The sequence below is a fragment of the Lates calcarifer genome, linkage group LG14 (genome assembly GCF_001640805.2).
Source record: "Lates calcarifer isolate ASB-BC8 linkage group LG14, TLL_Latcal_v3, whole genome shotgun sequence".
NCBI lineage: Eukaryota > Metazoa > Chordata > Actinopteri > Centropomidae > Lates > Lates calcarifer.
This window is the reverse complement of record NC_066846.1, coordinates 4,619,798-4,634,703: the sequence shown is the minus strand read 5'-3', so window position 1 is coordinate 4,634,703 and position 14,906 is coordinate 4,619,798. Positions and strand designations below refer to the sequence as shown.

General features: G+C 43.9%; 1 protein-coding gene across 3 annotated transcripts in view; it reads left to right on the top strand.

Moving 5' to 3' along the window:
• The window catches only part of fgf11a (fibroblast growth factor 11a), a 109,472-nt gene that overhangs the window by 64,905 nt on the left and 29,661 nt on the right, over positions 1–14,906 (top strand). The window contains exons 5-6 of one of the 3 annotated variants that reach the window (XM_051075436.1): positions 11,945–12,143; positions 13,688–14,818. The exons of 1 other annotated variant lie outside the window; for it this stretch is intronic. In XM_051075436.1, coding sequence (XP_050931393.1) covers positions 11,945–12,143; positions 13,688–13,830 — 342 coding nt within the window. In that variant the 3' untranslated portion in view covers positions 13,831–14,818. Of the gene's footprint in view, positions 1–11,944; positions 12,144–13,687; positions 14,819–14,906 lie in introns of those variants that run through there. One more of the 3 variants, XM_051075439.1, reaches the window with a different exon arrangement.

Genomic DNA, 14,906 nt, shown 5'->3' with positions numbered 1-14,906 from the left:
AGACTTGAGTTTTAGCTGCAGTGTGAAAAAAATACTAGAGGGGAAAGACTTGAACAAAAACACTCATCCTTTACACTCCCATACAGTCCCCTCTGTTCTAGTTACTGAGTGACCTACATCTATACATTTTTAAATTTCACTTTGCCGCAGTTCACTGATAATACTAATCAGATATACTGTAACTGAAGCTTGACTTTGTGATGATAACACGCACGGGCAGGAACTCTTCATAGCAGAGCCAGAAAGACCAGCTGTATGAAGAAAGAGGCCAGATGGGCTGTGTGTATCCATCTGTCTTTACACATCGCCAACAATACACACCTCCTCTTCATCACTCTCTTGTCGCTTTCACCTCTGCAGTACCTTTATTCATCTGGTCACCATACATCTCTCTTTATTCCCCACCCACTGCCTCTGCTCCCATCGTTTCTGATGCCCTACAAATCTCAAATCTCACATACTGAGAAAGAGCTAAAGAGCAAATAACAGGCACTTGGCGGTCAACAGTCATGTATCCATTTTGTCTCAGTGATTTAAGGTAAAATAAATGGGTTTTAGAGGTTTTGATATTAATCCAGGGACCAGGAGCAGGTCCATGCAGGCCTCTGTGGTGGCTGTGCAGTGGTCCTGGAGCACCAGGGCGTTCACGAGTAGCTCAGCAGAGGTTAATGGCAGGGGGAAACTCCTTGTCATGGCTCCATTGTCTGAGGCGCTGGGACCCACTTACCTGTGGGCACCTCCTGAAAATTGCTTTCTGATAAAAATAGTGCTCTGCCGTGGACCTGGCCCACTTTATTAGCTGTGTGCTCCGGAAAAGCCTCCCGGGTAGAGAGATGGCTGTGGAGAAGGGAGGGAGGAGTGATTTGTGGATGGTGGAGGGGGTGGGGTGGGGTGCGGTGGGGTGCTGGCATTGTGTTTTGAGATGTAGTCAAAGGCACGCACACACATACACACACACACAGCAAAAAATGAACCTGTACACGCACACAAACACACACATACATACTCATACTCCCCAGTGAAATTTAGCCACCCTCCACATCCCCACAAACACACATGTGCAGCCAGGTATAAACAATCTGACAGAGGCAGGCAGACATAATTGGGCCGGACTCTGATACCCGGGACCAGCTCTGGCCAAACTCTCTGCAGTTAACAGGGGAAAGTTGGGCAAAGTAAAACTTTACTCTGCCAGATGACATTGTGCATCTACACTGAGAGGATAAACGAACCCAGCTCCACTTGTGACCCAATACTGAGAAGCATTGATGGGGAGGAAGGGGGGTGGAAGTACAACCCATTTTCTGCCTTTTTTCACATGCAGTTTCAGGGGAGAGACAAACATAGAAACACTATGTGTGTCGAAATTGTGTTGGGATGTCTGAGGTTTTAATGTTTGAGGTATACCAATTTGCATATGTAATACACACTGGTGTCCAGAGAAGTTTAAAGTGAGTTCAACAACAGAGTGAGTAGATGATCCTTCCTTAAAGGTGCAGTCACAACACCAGCATTTTGCAGTGACATCAGTTCAGAGATCTGAGCTAATTTTCCATGACGAGTTCAAATGTGGTGAACCTTGAGGTTTTGCACTGATGACCAATAGCATGCCTTCCTGATAATGCTGACCTTTCTTTTTTTCTAGTATAGCTGCGTTACATGATTTAAAAACCTTCTCTGTTGGACTCTAAAGTGTTTCGTCAAAGGAGGAAAGGTTTGCAGACGGCTGTGATCCAGGAGTCGATGGTACAAATACATGTTTGGAATAAACTGTGTTAACGTATTGTCCTGAGATAAGCTCGCTGACAGCTAGCATGCATTTAGCAACCTTATTAGCGAGGAGAGCTTTTTTCCCTCTTTAGTGAAACAGCTTTGAATGAAATGATGGACCATCCTGAGAAGAAAATGCCAGGGGCAGTAAATGTCACAGTTGAAAGAGAATGGAAAATTAGCGTTAGCGTGTTCCTGGCTAGCTATAGCAGTTGTTCACCAAGCTTGTAGAACCAGTTATTTGTTGTGACCAGGCCTCTCTACCTGCTCTGTTCATTCATTCATTCATTCATTCCACTTCCATTTATCTCTCTCTCTTCTACCTGTTCTCTCATTTGCTTGTTGCTCAGTCTTTCCCCTCCCTTGTTTGTTCCCTCTCCTCCCCACCTGTTCTCTGCACTGTTTGTGGTGGCCTCCTCTAAGCTCTCCACTGGGGACTCCTTCAGAGATGCATGGAGGTACCGGCCGCTAAACAGGGAACACCTCTGCTCACATGACCAACTTAGGTGAGATGGGCGAGAGGGAGGGAGGAGGAGAGCGAGGGAAGCAAGACGTGGGGAAGAGAGGAGAAAGGGAGGGCAGGGGAATGGGTAAAAAAAAAAGATGTGGGGCATCATGGAGGAGGAGGAGGTGATCTGAGACAGGATTTCTTATCCAAGTGAAAATGCCGCAGCTACATCCAGAGCCAAAACAATAGCCTTGCTGCATTTTGACAAGAGTTACGGCTGCCCCAATGAGCTGAGAGGGTCGAGCCCCATTCTGCATTCTGATCAGTGCTAACAGTCCATAAACACACTCACACAGGGTCACATACACACAAGAATACAGGGATACATGAACAGGTTTGTCTACAAATAATTTTCATATGATCATTTATAACAAGACATAAATTGGCATCCGAAGTTAAAGTACACAAGCTTTTTACTGTAAATGAATTCCTATGAGTGGAGTTGTTTCTAAATTTCATGCTGTGCATTCTGCTGCCATTTCTTACAAAACCAGTTAATTGGGATGGATGGTCTTTGGTGATATAGAGAGTTACCACATCCATCATCACACTGTGTTCTGTAACAGCGAGCAGTTCCTTTCTCTGTGGAGACTGGCAGAGAGGAAGAGTGTGAGAGGGAGAGTGTGTGGGTATGGTTTCTCCGAGATATTTAGTTCACTGGTTTTCCCGCAGTGCTATTGTGAAGAGTAGGTCACAGAATCCGTGCAGGGCTGAGGATATACTTATACTTTTTCTTCTTTTTTTTTTAAGGAGTGTTCTCCTTAACTTTCCTGTTAACTTATGAGGACAGAACAGAAACACCAAAATCATTTTCTTCAAAAACAAAAAGAAAAAAAAAAGGCTCACTGAAAATGCTGCCCAGTGTTGTGGGCTGGATAGAGAAACAGAGACCACGCAGGATAGCTCCCTAACTGCTTCCTTCAGCAGGATCAGCACCTTGGAGAGCACCACAGTCCTGACACTTGCAAGCGTAGCTTTAGTCCAGACAGAGCACTGAAGTCATCCTTGCATGTGCTGATTGGCAGTATTTGGCTCATTCACAGCTGTGTTTATCTCACAGAATACCATCCACATATATTAATGCATGTGTACAGCATGGACAGTTATGTTTATATTCTGCTCCTCACCACAATGCATTATAGGCCTAATGAAAATGTTCACATATGTCTTTTCTTCCTCATAAAACTTTTAAAATATTTTGTCCTCTTCTCTCTTTTGCTGGTGAATTCCCCTGTGTATTTTGTCTCCTTCTCATCTTCTTCTCAGTGCAGCTTAATCTTGCTCTTCCATGACTTAAGTTGCTACTTGTCACTGTGATCATGAAGGTGACACTACTCTATTGAGTATTCATAGCATATAGTTAAGAGAATATTGTTGATCTAAGATGAAACTGAGAGAAAAAGGCACAATTACAAACCCGTCTGCTACTTCAGCACCACGGACATCGTCATGGATTCATCAATACACAGCACAGTCACGCTACTGATATTTCAGAGCCATGGTCGAGGCCACAGTCAGATAAAGGATCAATGAGTCAGGCAGACTAGATTAACATATTCAACTAAACAACCTCTCTGCCCCTGTAGTCTCTCTGCATGGATGGGGGGATGGCAGGTTAACAAGGGCATGCCCCCCCCCCTCATGTCGGCTACTGGTCATGAAGAATTTCACCATTCATATCTCATACAGGAATAAGCATATAGTATATAAAAGCAATGCTTGGCCCCCTTTCCTCACTACACACACACACAAACACACAGACACACCTGACAGGTGGCAAACCGGCAATTAGTCAGCCCCCTCAACAGAGCCTTCAACAAAGGAGTGAGAGGACCGAGCTGCCTGCACTATATACACGCACACACACACACACACACACACACACCTCCTCTCACCTCCAGCTCCTCTCCTCTGACCTTCCTCACCCGCCCACTGAATCAGAAACCGCTTGTCTTTTTTCCTTTGAGTCAGCACTCTTGTTTCTTTTCCTCTGCTCCCCTTCCTTTCCCTTTCTCTCTACGTGAGTCTTTCTCTCCCTCTTTCATACTCTGATTGACCCCCCCCCCACCACACATAGACACACACAAATACACGCAGCAAGGTGTGCCTGCGCCTCCTCTGATGTGGCAGCAAAATCATGCAGACACATGTGGCCTTGAGGAAGGAGATGGGAAGAAATGAGAAGGATGGAGGAGAAAAAGAGGACAAGAAAAAAGAAGGGATAGAGAGAGAGGGGATAGGAGGAAGAGAGAGGAGTAGAGAAGGAGAGATGAAGAAGGTAGTGTAGAGGTGAGGCAGGTTATCTCTGGTTCCCTTTGGAAAATCCCCAAACACACAGCGAGGGTCTGGCAGTCAAGGTGAGAAGCAGAGAACATCCCTCCCTCCCTCCCTCTCTGCTTCTTCCCCCTTGTGCACCCGCCTGCACCCTCTCCAGCTGTTCTCATTACACTTTGTGTGTGTGTGTGTGTGTGTGGTGTGTGTGTGTGCATGCATGTGTGTCTGTTTTTTTTTGTCTCTATTCATTTGTCTGTGTGTATTTGTGTCAAAGGGCTGTTTCATGCGTTTATATTGTTTATTCATCCTTTCATGCAGCCAGACATCATGAGTGTGTGTTTACATATCTGTGTGTGGATGATGCTTCTCTCGCTTGCCTGCATGTGAGTTGCCTTTCAGTGCATATGTGCCTATGTGTGTGTGTGTGTGTGTGTGTGTTTTCTGGATGCTGCGAGCCCATCAGCCCTGGTTGAGCTCCAGCACTCCTCAGGGCGTCCCTGTAAATGCCAGAATGTTGGCATAGACGAGGACCCCTCTCCGCCTGAGCTGCTAAAAACTTCTTCCTCCTCTCTGTCGGTCAGGAACTCACAGACACTCATGAGGGTTCACAAGAGCACAGAGAGGCTAAAAGGTGGGAATCAGACAGAGGAAGACAGAAAAGAGACCTTTAAATTCAGCAGTTATGTTGTGAGGTCTGTTTGATTCACAGTGAGCTGGGAGAACTGAACAGAAACCACTGTTTCCTGAGGAGAAATGTGTCATTTTAATTAGATTTTCAAAGTTGATTTTTGACCCTAAAACAGCTAAAGCCGGTAGCTAATTTGGAAGCTGTTCTTCACATTTCAGTCATGTCACATGATGAGTTTGCTCAGCTTTAGGTGTGAAAAATTCTTTCCTTTTTTTGAGCATTCTAAAGCTGCTATAATCAATATTTTTTACATTACCAATGGATAAAATGATGAGCATGTGAAAGGGGTTGCTCAGTGCAATGAAAAGTTTTGTGCTCCACAACTGTTTTGGTTCAGTCTTCTCACTCTTATCACAGCAATGTTTCCAAGAGCAACAGGTGATGTTTTTTTTGCAAATACCTGCCATATGCTGCCTCCCCACCACCAAACGGACACACAGTTAGCTAGTTAGTCCCAGCTAGAGAACACAGTGGAGCATTTTACAGCTGAAAAAGGAGAATGACAGACTTTGGACTGCTGTTAAAGGTTTGTTTACATCAGACATTTCTGTAACCTCGTAAATTACAGATAAGGTCATAGAGCTCTACATCAATAAATGTTTGTGAAGTGTAGCTGTAATATAGGAGAGTCAAAAAAATACTGAAATCAGCTTCAGTATACACTACTTGCATATCCTGCAGTTATACAGCAGATTTACACACAGCTATAGTGAATATGACACATTTGCTTTTTTCAGAGTGAAGCATCTTTTGTCTATGAACGTTTCCTAACAGCACTGCTACAGTTGTAGCACAAGTCAGCTAGAAAAATGTTGCTATTAAAACTCAAGTGAACAGACTATTTGCTGGTGCTACTATGGGATTTGACAAAGTTGCTTTGAATGTCAGAGGTTGTTTTTCACTTAATGGTTGGAGAAGTTGATGTTTGTTTAACACATGAGCTGGCTAGTCTATCCACCTGAGAGTACAGTGCTGGTTTGGAGGAGTTTTCCTCCCTAAATGCTGAGTGATGGTTTAGGCACAGAATTTGAAAGAACAGTGCTGATGATAACACTACAGAGGATGCCAGCGGGGCTACATGTTGTCCATGCATAAATTAATAAATGATAATTACTCCTATCTTTAGACAATTATTTTGCAAGCTCCTGTGATGCTTCCTCAGCTGTTTGTCCTCAATTAAAGTTGTTTTTCTGCTCATTTGCTCAGATAATAATCAGCTTTTCTGGTAAACAAGCCTTTGCAGGGCTAACCTTGCCTGTGTGCTTTTAGTGCTGATTCTTATCCTCCTGACAAGAGTTGCATCTGCAGGTAAATACTTCATCATTCATTATACAGGAACAAAAACATCCACTTGATCATGATCTGATTAAAATTTTCACCCACAGCTTTATAACACAAAGAAACACAGCTGTAGCATAAGAAGCTGACACTGTTATGACTATTTTAGTTCTTTTGATCATCTAAATATAACGCACTGATAGAAAAATCTCTCCATACAATCGCATCATACACAAAATCTCTTCTTGGGGCCATTAAGTGTCACAAACTCCACCAACTCTGCCACAGTGTCACAAAAACCCCACTGAGGCAAGTGCTTTTAGGAAGAAAGTAAAACATTTCTCAATTCATGATCAATCCAATATATTTTTATAACCCGGCAATCCCTTCCCCACCCACAGGATATTTTTTATGACAGTTTCTGTTTTATTGGATTGTGAAGTAAAGAGACAGGAGGACAGGAGAGACAGAGAGAGGCTGAAGATGCAATCTGACAGACAGACAGACAGACAGGAAGCTGGACTGATGGGAAGTTTTGAGATAAACGTGACATTTTGACCTTTGTCACGACCTCATCCTCACACAGCTAAAAACTACATAAATAGCCTGTACATATTTATCTCTGCACAAAGATGATTTTCAGTTACATGCTTCCTTTTTTCAAATTACTACATGGAACGTGGGCAAGGACAAATTTTGGAGGCATGGACTCGAGTTAGTTGACTTTAATCGTTAACCTGATGACTGAAGACCTGATTATATCAAAAACAACTTTCAACTCGAGAGGTGCATCTGGCAGTGCAGACCCTGTCTCACACTGTCTCACTCCCAACTCATCACACAGGACACCTGGTGTCACTTTTTACTGCAGTGGATACAACTTTAGCATCATTTTTCAATATGCAGGGTAGTCTGATAGTCTTTCTGTATTAAACCACCCAACTATAACATAAACCAAGTGCTGTGAGTATCTAAACATAACCATAAAAAAGTTCAATAATGCTGTAGTGTACCCTGCCCATTGAAAAATAATGCTAAAGGGGTACCCAGTGTGTTAAGGACACCAAGGGGACCTGACCAGGCATTCATATGTGACAAGTTGGGAGTGAGAATGTTTCAGGCTAGCAGACAGACGACACCTCAGTTCATTGCTCTTTATCACTTTAATTTTAAATCTACTATGTTGTCACTCGATTTAAAACTGTGAAATTGCTTTAGATTTAGTGAAGAAGATGATAGTTGTTTGTCAAGGGCTTGAAAAACAGGACTCCATAGCAACATCATATCCATCATAAACACTGCTGTTGGCCTACAAAAGCCCATTTTGCTCGAATGAAGCCATCCAGCTGTCTGTATTGATCAGTTGTACTTGCTGACATGTGAAACTGCAAACATCATTTACTGAAAGCTGTAACAATTCAGCACATCTCATGTATTTCCCCAGCCATACAGCACAAACACACACACGCACAGACACGCACGCCAGCCAGCTCACACATGCGCCCTATTTGTCCTCTGGGACGTGGTCGATAAGTGTCGGCGACTCAAAGCCCTGGATTAACCTGTGGTTGTCTGATCGCAGCTTGTAAGTCGTTTTAAGTTCTTCACGCTCAGTTGCGTCGCCGCGTCGCTCGTCCAATCAAAGCCTAATCCAGGTTTTTTTTTTTTTTTTCTGCACTAATGCCTATTGACTTTTCACAGAGGTCTTACATAGAATCAATTCCCCAGCTGAGCGCATGGGAGGCTCAATGGTTAATGGCAGCCATGTGCCCGTGAGCAGGGCTTAATAATGTCTTTAGGTGTCAACGGATGGAAATGAGACGACGGTGTGTGTCTGTCATTACTGGAGAATAATCCCACCGTACTCTCTCTGTGTCTCCTTCCTCAACTCTCACATGGTCTTTATCATTTCATTTTTTCTCTTCTTTTACTCCCCTTTTTCCTTCCCCTTGTTTCATCTTGTCCCCTCTTTTCTCCTTGCTGCTCCCTCTCTTTCCTTCAACCCCTCTTTCTCTCTACTGCCTGTGGGAGTGAGTGATGAGGGAGGCAACCGCTCCATCCGTCACTGTTGATGTTGTATGTGTGTGTGTGTGTGTGTGTGTGTGTGTGTGTATGCATGTCATCTGGCGCCGGGTGGCCTCCCACTGATGTAAGAAGGATCCGTCATGTCTCTCTGTCACAACAGCAGACACGCATGAGTGGATGAACACACCCTCACACACATACAGCTAAAACACACACACACACACACACAAAGTACTGTTGTCTCCTCTAAAACTATCTGTGTGTAACAGCAGATTGTAGTAAGCAGTGTTGGTTGTGGACTTTTTAATGATCCTGACTTGATCTGTATAGTGAGTGTGTGTCTCTCAGTTGATCTGAATAGACTGTGGTTTTCTATGTTTTTGTGTGTGTGTTTGTTTTCATTGTCCATATTCTTGCTTTGTCTTTGCTCTTCTCATCTCTTCATAGCCAAATGAAAGACCAAAGTATCTCGGGCTATTTCAACAAATCCTGCCTAAAATACACAAAACAACATTTAGAGCAGAAAAAGCCACTGAAAATAAATAATTGCCTGCATCTTTGGCTGTTCCTACAACTCGAGTGGTTTTCAGTGTGCTAAACAAGGTCTTCTGGGGAGAGCTGAGTATTATGGAGTGGCGAGTGGACGCGAGTTAATTTTGGAGCATCAACAGCAGCAGAAGCGGTGACAGACGCCCCGGACTGCCTGTGTGTTTGGGGCAGCCCCTGCTGGACACAAACGGAACTGCATCACTGATAATAACGTCTGGTTTGTCTTTGAGATGAGGGGAATGAGGGTTATTGGACTCAGGTGACAGATAGCGTTCGCTGTCTTTATTAGTCAGAGGCTCTACTTCAGAGGTGTAAGAGAGTCAGCCCTCTGCAGTTTATGATAAAGAGGAAATGATCAGTCAGAAATCAGCCTCAAGAGTAGTCAGAGTAAACGCTCTGCAGACAGATGTGCATCTGTCCCCTGTGTGTCTGCTGTGTGAATGATGTGTCTCTATAAATGACTGCTTAATAGTGTGTTATCCTATAAAGCAGTGATGCTGACAGCACCTCTGTGACTAAGTACACATGGCTGGATTCAGGCCAACATAAAAGACTTGTTTAATTAAAATCAGTTTGGTGGGACCTGTGATATCATTGAAATTTCCTATACAGTAGCAGTTTTTACAACATTTACAAAAGCCAAATGAAAAAATGTATAAAAGTTTGGGAAATATTCCTCTGACAGACCAAACACAAAACACGACTCACATTAACTCACTGTATTGTGTGCAGAGGTGAGTGTACTCATGCAGTCATGCATAGCAACAGCACAGAAATATTTGTGTTTTCCTCCTGGTGGGAATTCAGTCAGTGTAGCGCCATTACACTGAGTCAAATTACATGAAATATTAAAGGTGTATTTTACAAGGAGGAAGTCATAAATGAATGATTCTCTGAAAGCAGAACTGATTTTTGCCCATGTTTGTTGCTTGTGCAATCATGTTCACTGACTGTAGGTCACATTTTACCACCTCCCGTATGTAAGCTTTGAACATGGATTTGAAATGTGCTTTTTGTGTGCATGATCATTTCAATGAGAAACATGTTTACAATGATTCAGATAAAATCTGGCCAACCCCTGTTTATTTGCTGTGTAGACACATAGAAACCAGTGTCTCAACAGTTATGGTAGAATATGGCAGAGTATGAAAATGAAACCTGTCTGTTGGATTTCCAGAGTCTGGAAATCCTCCAAAACCATGTACAACATAATCACTAGGGTTGTATAATATTGTATTTTTCCAGTGTAATATGACATTTATTTCCAAAATTCATCAATAGTGGTTTTGTTAAAATGATTTTATCTTAATGTCTCTTCAAATTTGTGCCACTGGATGACCTTCTGATCTTTTCATTTCTGGTATTTAATCTGCAAAAGCACACAAAAACTTGAATTGCCCCGTATGGTTTTACAGTAGAAAACAGTGTAGACGGCCACAGAACATATTCTGCATTCATTAGAAAATCAGACTTTGCCTGCTGGTAGAAATCCATCCTCTGTGTCTTTCCTCTGTTGCTTGCTTGTGGTGGTCTCCCAGGATGATAATGGCTAATCGAAAAGCCCTCCTTTGCACCTGGTGGGTCATGGATTGATAATGATACAGCTTCAACACACACTCATTTATACACACACACACTATACACATTACTCAAATGGCCAGACTCAGTTTAATTCACGTAATTAATCAATTAATGAACTTTGAGCACGTCTGTCTGCAGGGTGTGTGAGCTGGTGATCAGGCTTTACAAAGCAGACTTTAATCCTGTAAAAGTTCCCCTCAAATCTGCACACACACACACACACACACACACACACACACACACACACACAGCAAAGATGAGACGCATCACGCTGCAATACAAACACGGTTAATGATAGCAATCTGATTACACCTTCCAAGAGACTCCAGACCTTTGGATTTCGCTCTGTGCTATTAGAGCGAAGTTAATAGGTGGGCGAGGAAATGAATGGCTGCCTAAGTGAATGAATGTGTAATTAAAGAATGGGCGATACAGTCAATGTAATTAGCTTGTTTATGTGTGGTACAATGGATATAGGCAGGCGTTAAGGCCCTGTGCCTGCGGTGGCAGACAAGCAGAGAAGGGGAGAGAGAGAAGAGATAGAAGACGGAGAACAGGAGGAAGAGCGAGAGTGAGAGAGGGGGGAAATGAATAAGAGAGTGAGAGAGAGAGAGAGAGAGAGAGCAAACTCCTTATTCAGGCCTTTTCTGCTCACTCGTCACATCAAGGCTCCAAATCAATCCTGCAAATTGGTTTGTTCCTCGACAAGGTTACCAAATGACGGAGGGATGGAGGGAATGGAGTGGAGAAGGTAGAGGCAGAATATGAGATAGAGAGGGAATATGTGAGAGCTGTAACGAGAGAGAGATGTGGTGGTGGTGGGGGTCCTGGTGTTGACGTATTATCTAATGCGGAGCTATGCGTGTATGTTTGTGTGTGTGTGTGTGAGAGAGAGAGAGCTGAAGGCCGACAGCGGGGTCGTTAAACTATGGAGAGGGTGAAGGATCCAGTTGATTGTTGTTTGTTACAGGTAAACTGAAACAGCTGAGTTATGGCATCCCGGCTTACAAACCACTTTGTCCATGTTGCAAACAGGCATGTGCACATGCTGGAATGAGTTTGTCCATGTGTGCATGTGTATGTGTGTGTGCAGTTCGTTGATGCACCCCCAGATGCTCCTGTAGCCCTGTCACAATGAAATGTGGGGCCCATTTCCTCCCATTCCCAGCTGAGCCTGTGGAATTGGAGAGTAAATATATAAATAATAGAACAGATAAAAAATGGCAGAGGCTTCAAATGTGTTATTCTTCTCCTCTGTGTTTGTGTTTCAGGAACACTTCACGCCGGAGTGTAAGTTTAAGGAGTGTGTATTTGAGAACTACTACGTGACCTACTCGTCCATCCTGTACAGACAGACCCAGTCGGGGCGAGCCTGGTACATCGGCATCAACCGGGACGGACAGGTCATGAAGGGGAACCGCGTCAAGAAGACCAAGGGAGCTGCTCACTTCCTGCCCAAACTCATTGAAGGTACAACAGATTAATTTTCCCTGTCTAGGTTTCTCTAGAGGCAGGGGCCAGTGAGAGATGCTTTTATTCTGTCTCCATCTTTGGTGCTAAGTGCTCGTTGTTGTGCTTTAAAGGACATTTTCTTCATAGTGTGTCCAGTACAATGAAGTCTTTGACCTTTAGGGCATTTAGGTGCGATCAAAAAGTTCTGTATCTGGTTTAAAATTGGCCACCAACCCCTTTGAAATAGTCACCTTGTGCAGTGATAACATCCCTCCCAGCATTCCGGCATACGTGGAACGTTTGCTGGAAGTCCCATTCTGTAAGTGAATCAAGCACAACCTGCGACTCATGCTGGATCTCCTCCTCTGTGTCAAAACGGCAACCCTTCAACTTGACTTTCATTTTGGGGAAGAGGAAGACATCACGGGGAGCCAAAAAACTTAGGTGGGTGCACAGCTTAAAATGGCGCAGTAGAACTTGGCGTTGACAATCTGACTGCCATTTGGTCTCTGGGTCATAGGTGTAGACCCAACTCTCATCACTGGTGATGATCCTTGACATAAAGGTTGGGTCATTCCAGGCCTGTTGACTGAGATCCTTGCAACCTGGAGATGATGCTGCTTCTGCTTCATTGTGAAATCACAGATGTGCACCTGCAAGTGGCCACAAGAATCCATGTGACACAGGTCCAGACAATGAAACGTAGCGTAGCGTAGCGTAGCGTAATGTAATGTAACATGGAATACAGACTCATGAAAGTTATTGTTTGCACCTGTTGCATGCATATTAACATGCAACAGTCTGTTCATTTGCAACAAGGACAGTCTCTGAACTTTTTGATCACACCTTGTATGCTCATGGCTGGATTACCAAGCACACAAAGAGGAAACTTACACCATTTAGGTCCAGTATCAACTGTGGCAGATTTATTTTTATTTTTTATACGGCTATACTTGTATTGTTTGTTGATTTCAAACATACTGAAAATGCAAAACAAATCTCTTCCTATATTCCAAAGGACTTTTGAGAGTTGTAGCACTTGGATGTTTAAAAAAAAGGCTTCAGTAGCAACATGTGAACAGCATCACATGGCAGGCAACATGTAGATATAGGCCTATGCACAATATAAACACTTAGCTTACACAGCTGGTTTATTAAATCAGTGATTAATTCACCTAAGAGAGACACAACCTTTTTTTAAACCTGTGCCGAAGCATAATGATTATCCTACCCTTAACCACTGCCCATAATATTGTCATCCTTAAGTTTATTGCATCGCTCTACACTTTGTGTACTGTTCATAAACTTCTAATAGGGACTCGTTTGCTTTGTTTGGGAGCTACAATCCAGTGTAAAGATACTTTTTGCTTTTTGTTTATATTGTTTCATGTAACACTTTCATGTAACATGTTCACATTGTCAAAGCCCTGTGTGTGTGTGTGTGTATGTATGTATGGTGATTCCCAGTTATACCTTTGAATACTCTTAATTCATGGGAAAATAATGGGGAATTTTACAAACAATGACCCAATTTAACTCTGTGTGACCTTTTCCCTCCCCAGTGGCCATGTACAGGGAGCCCTCTCTACACGATGTTGCGGAGCAGAGTCCGCCCAGGAAAACGCCCAAGACCTCCAGTGACTCACCTGTGCTCCAGAACGGCAAGAAGGACCCTCAATCCAAAACCAAAACCTCCTCCTCCTAGCGCTCAGAGACACGGGAGGGAGGAGTTGGGGGGCGGGGGACACGGGGCACAGGCCACTGGGCACCAGCGGAAACCTGAATAGGGTTGTTAGGGCTAAACCCCCCCACACCTGCTGCCTGCAACACTGCACTGTAAAGTTGAAGAAAAGGAGCAGGTCTGGGCAGAGTGGAGCTGGCCAATGGGAAGCCCCTTTTACCTTCATAGACTCCCCCACCCCCAGACCCACATCTACACCAGCCCTCCACCTTCTTATTTAATAACCTCTGTGATTATCAGAGCCTGGGATTTAAAAGCAATAACTCCATGAAGAGGTGAACAGTCGCCTAGCATCGTATAGCATGTCACTGCAGCGTGTTTAACCAGCTGGAAGGAAATCCCACACGTCCACTAGATATCATCAGCGACAACCTTCCAGTCAACCAAATATCTGAGCAAAAGTCTTCCTGGTTTTACCACAAAGGGTGCAATGGTCAAATCCGTCCCTCTGCAGCACACAATTTACAAATGGGTTGTGTTTTTATTTCCCTGTGGGGTTCCATGCTAATGTTAGCCTGACACAGAGCCATGCAAATGCGATGCTGTCACAGAGACCCTTGCAGACTTTTGTTCTGCAGCCATCTGCTCAGTCCACATCTTCTGTGTGTGTCAGCGACTTTGTGAGATGGCCTGGATACTTGTCAGCCTTGTTTGTGTATGTATGTGTGTGTGCGTGTGTGTGTGTGTGTGTTCCCTTCTTCTTCCATTCACCTTTGGTGCGATTTGATTAGTTTGTGACATGGACTCAATTTTCCACTCGGCGGCACAAGAAAACCCCTCCCGTCCTCTCTGGCTCTGCTAATGGAGTCTGGGGCTGATCAGAATCTTTCGACCCTTAAACGAGGGGCCAAGAGCTCCCTCAGCACCTCGCATAACCACACACACACTCATTATTACACTGACATTTACACACACGCATGTAGGTGTGTGTACTGCGTGCACACACTTTAGCGCCCTGATATCTGTGAGCAACCACCGCAGAAAACGATCTCGCGACTTAACACACTTAACACGATGACATGCATCAACACACACACACA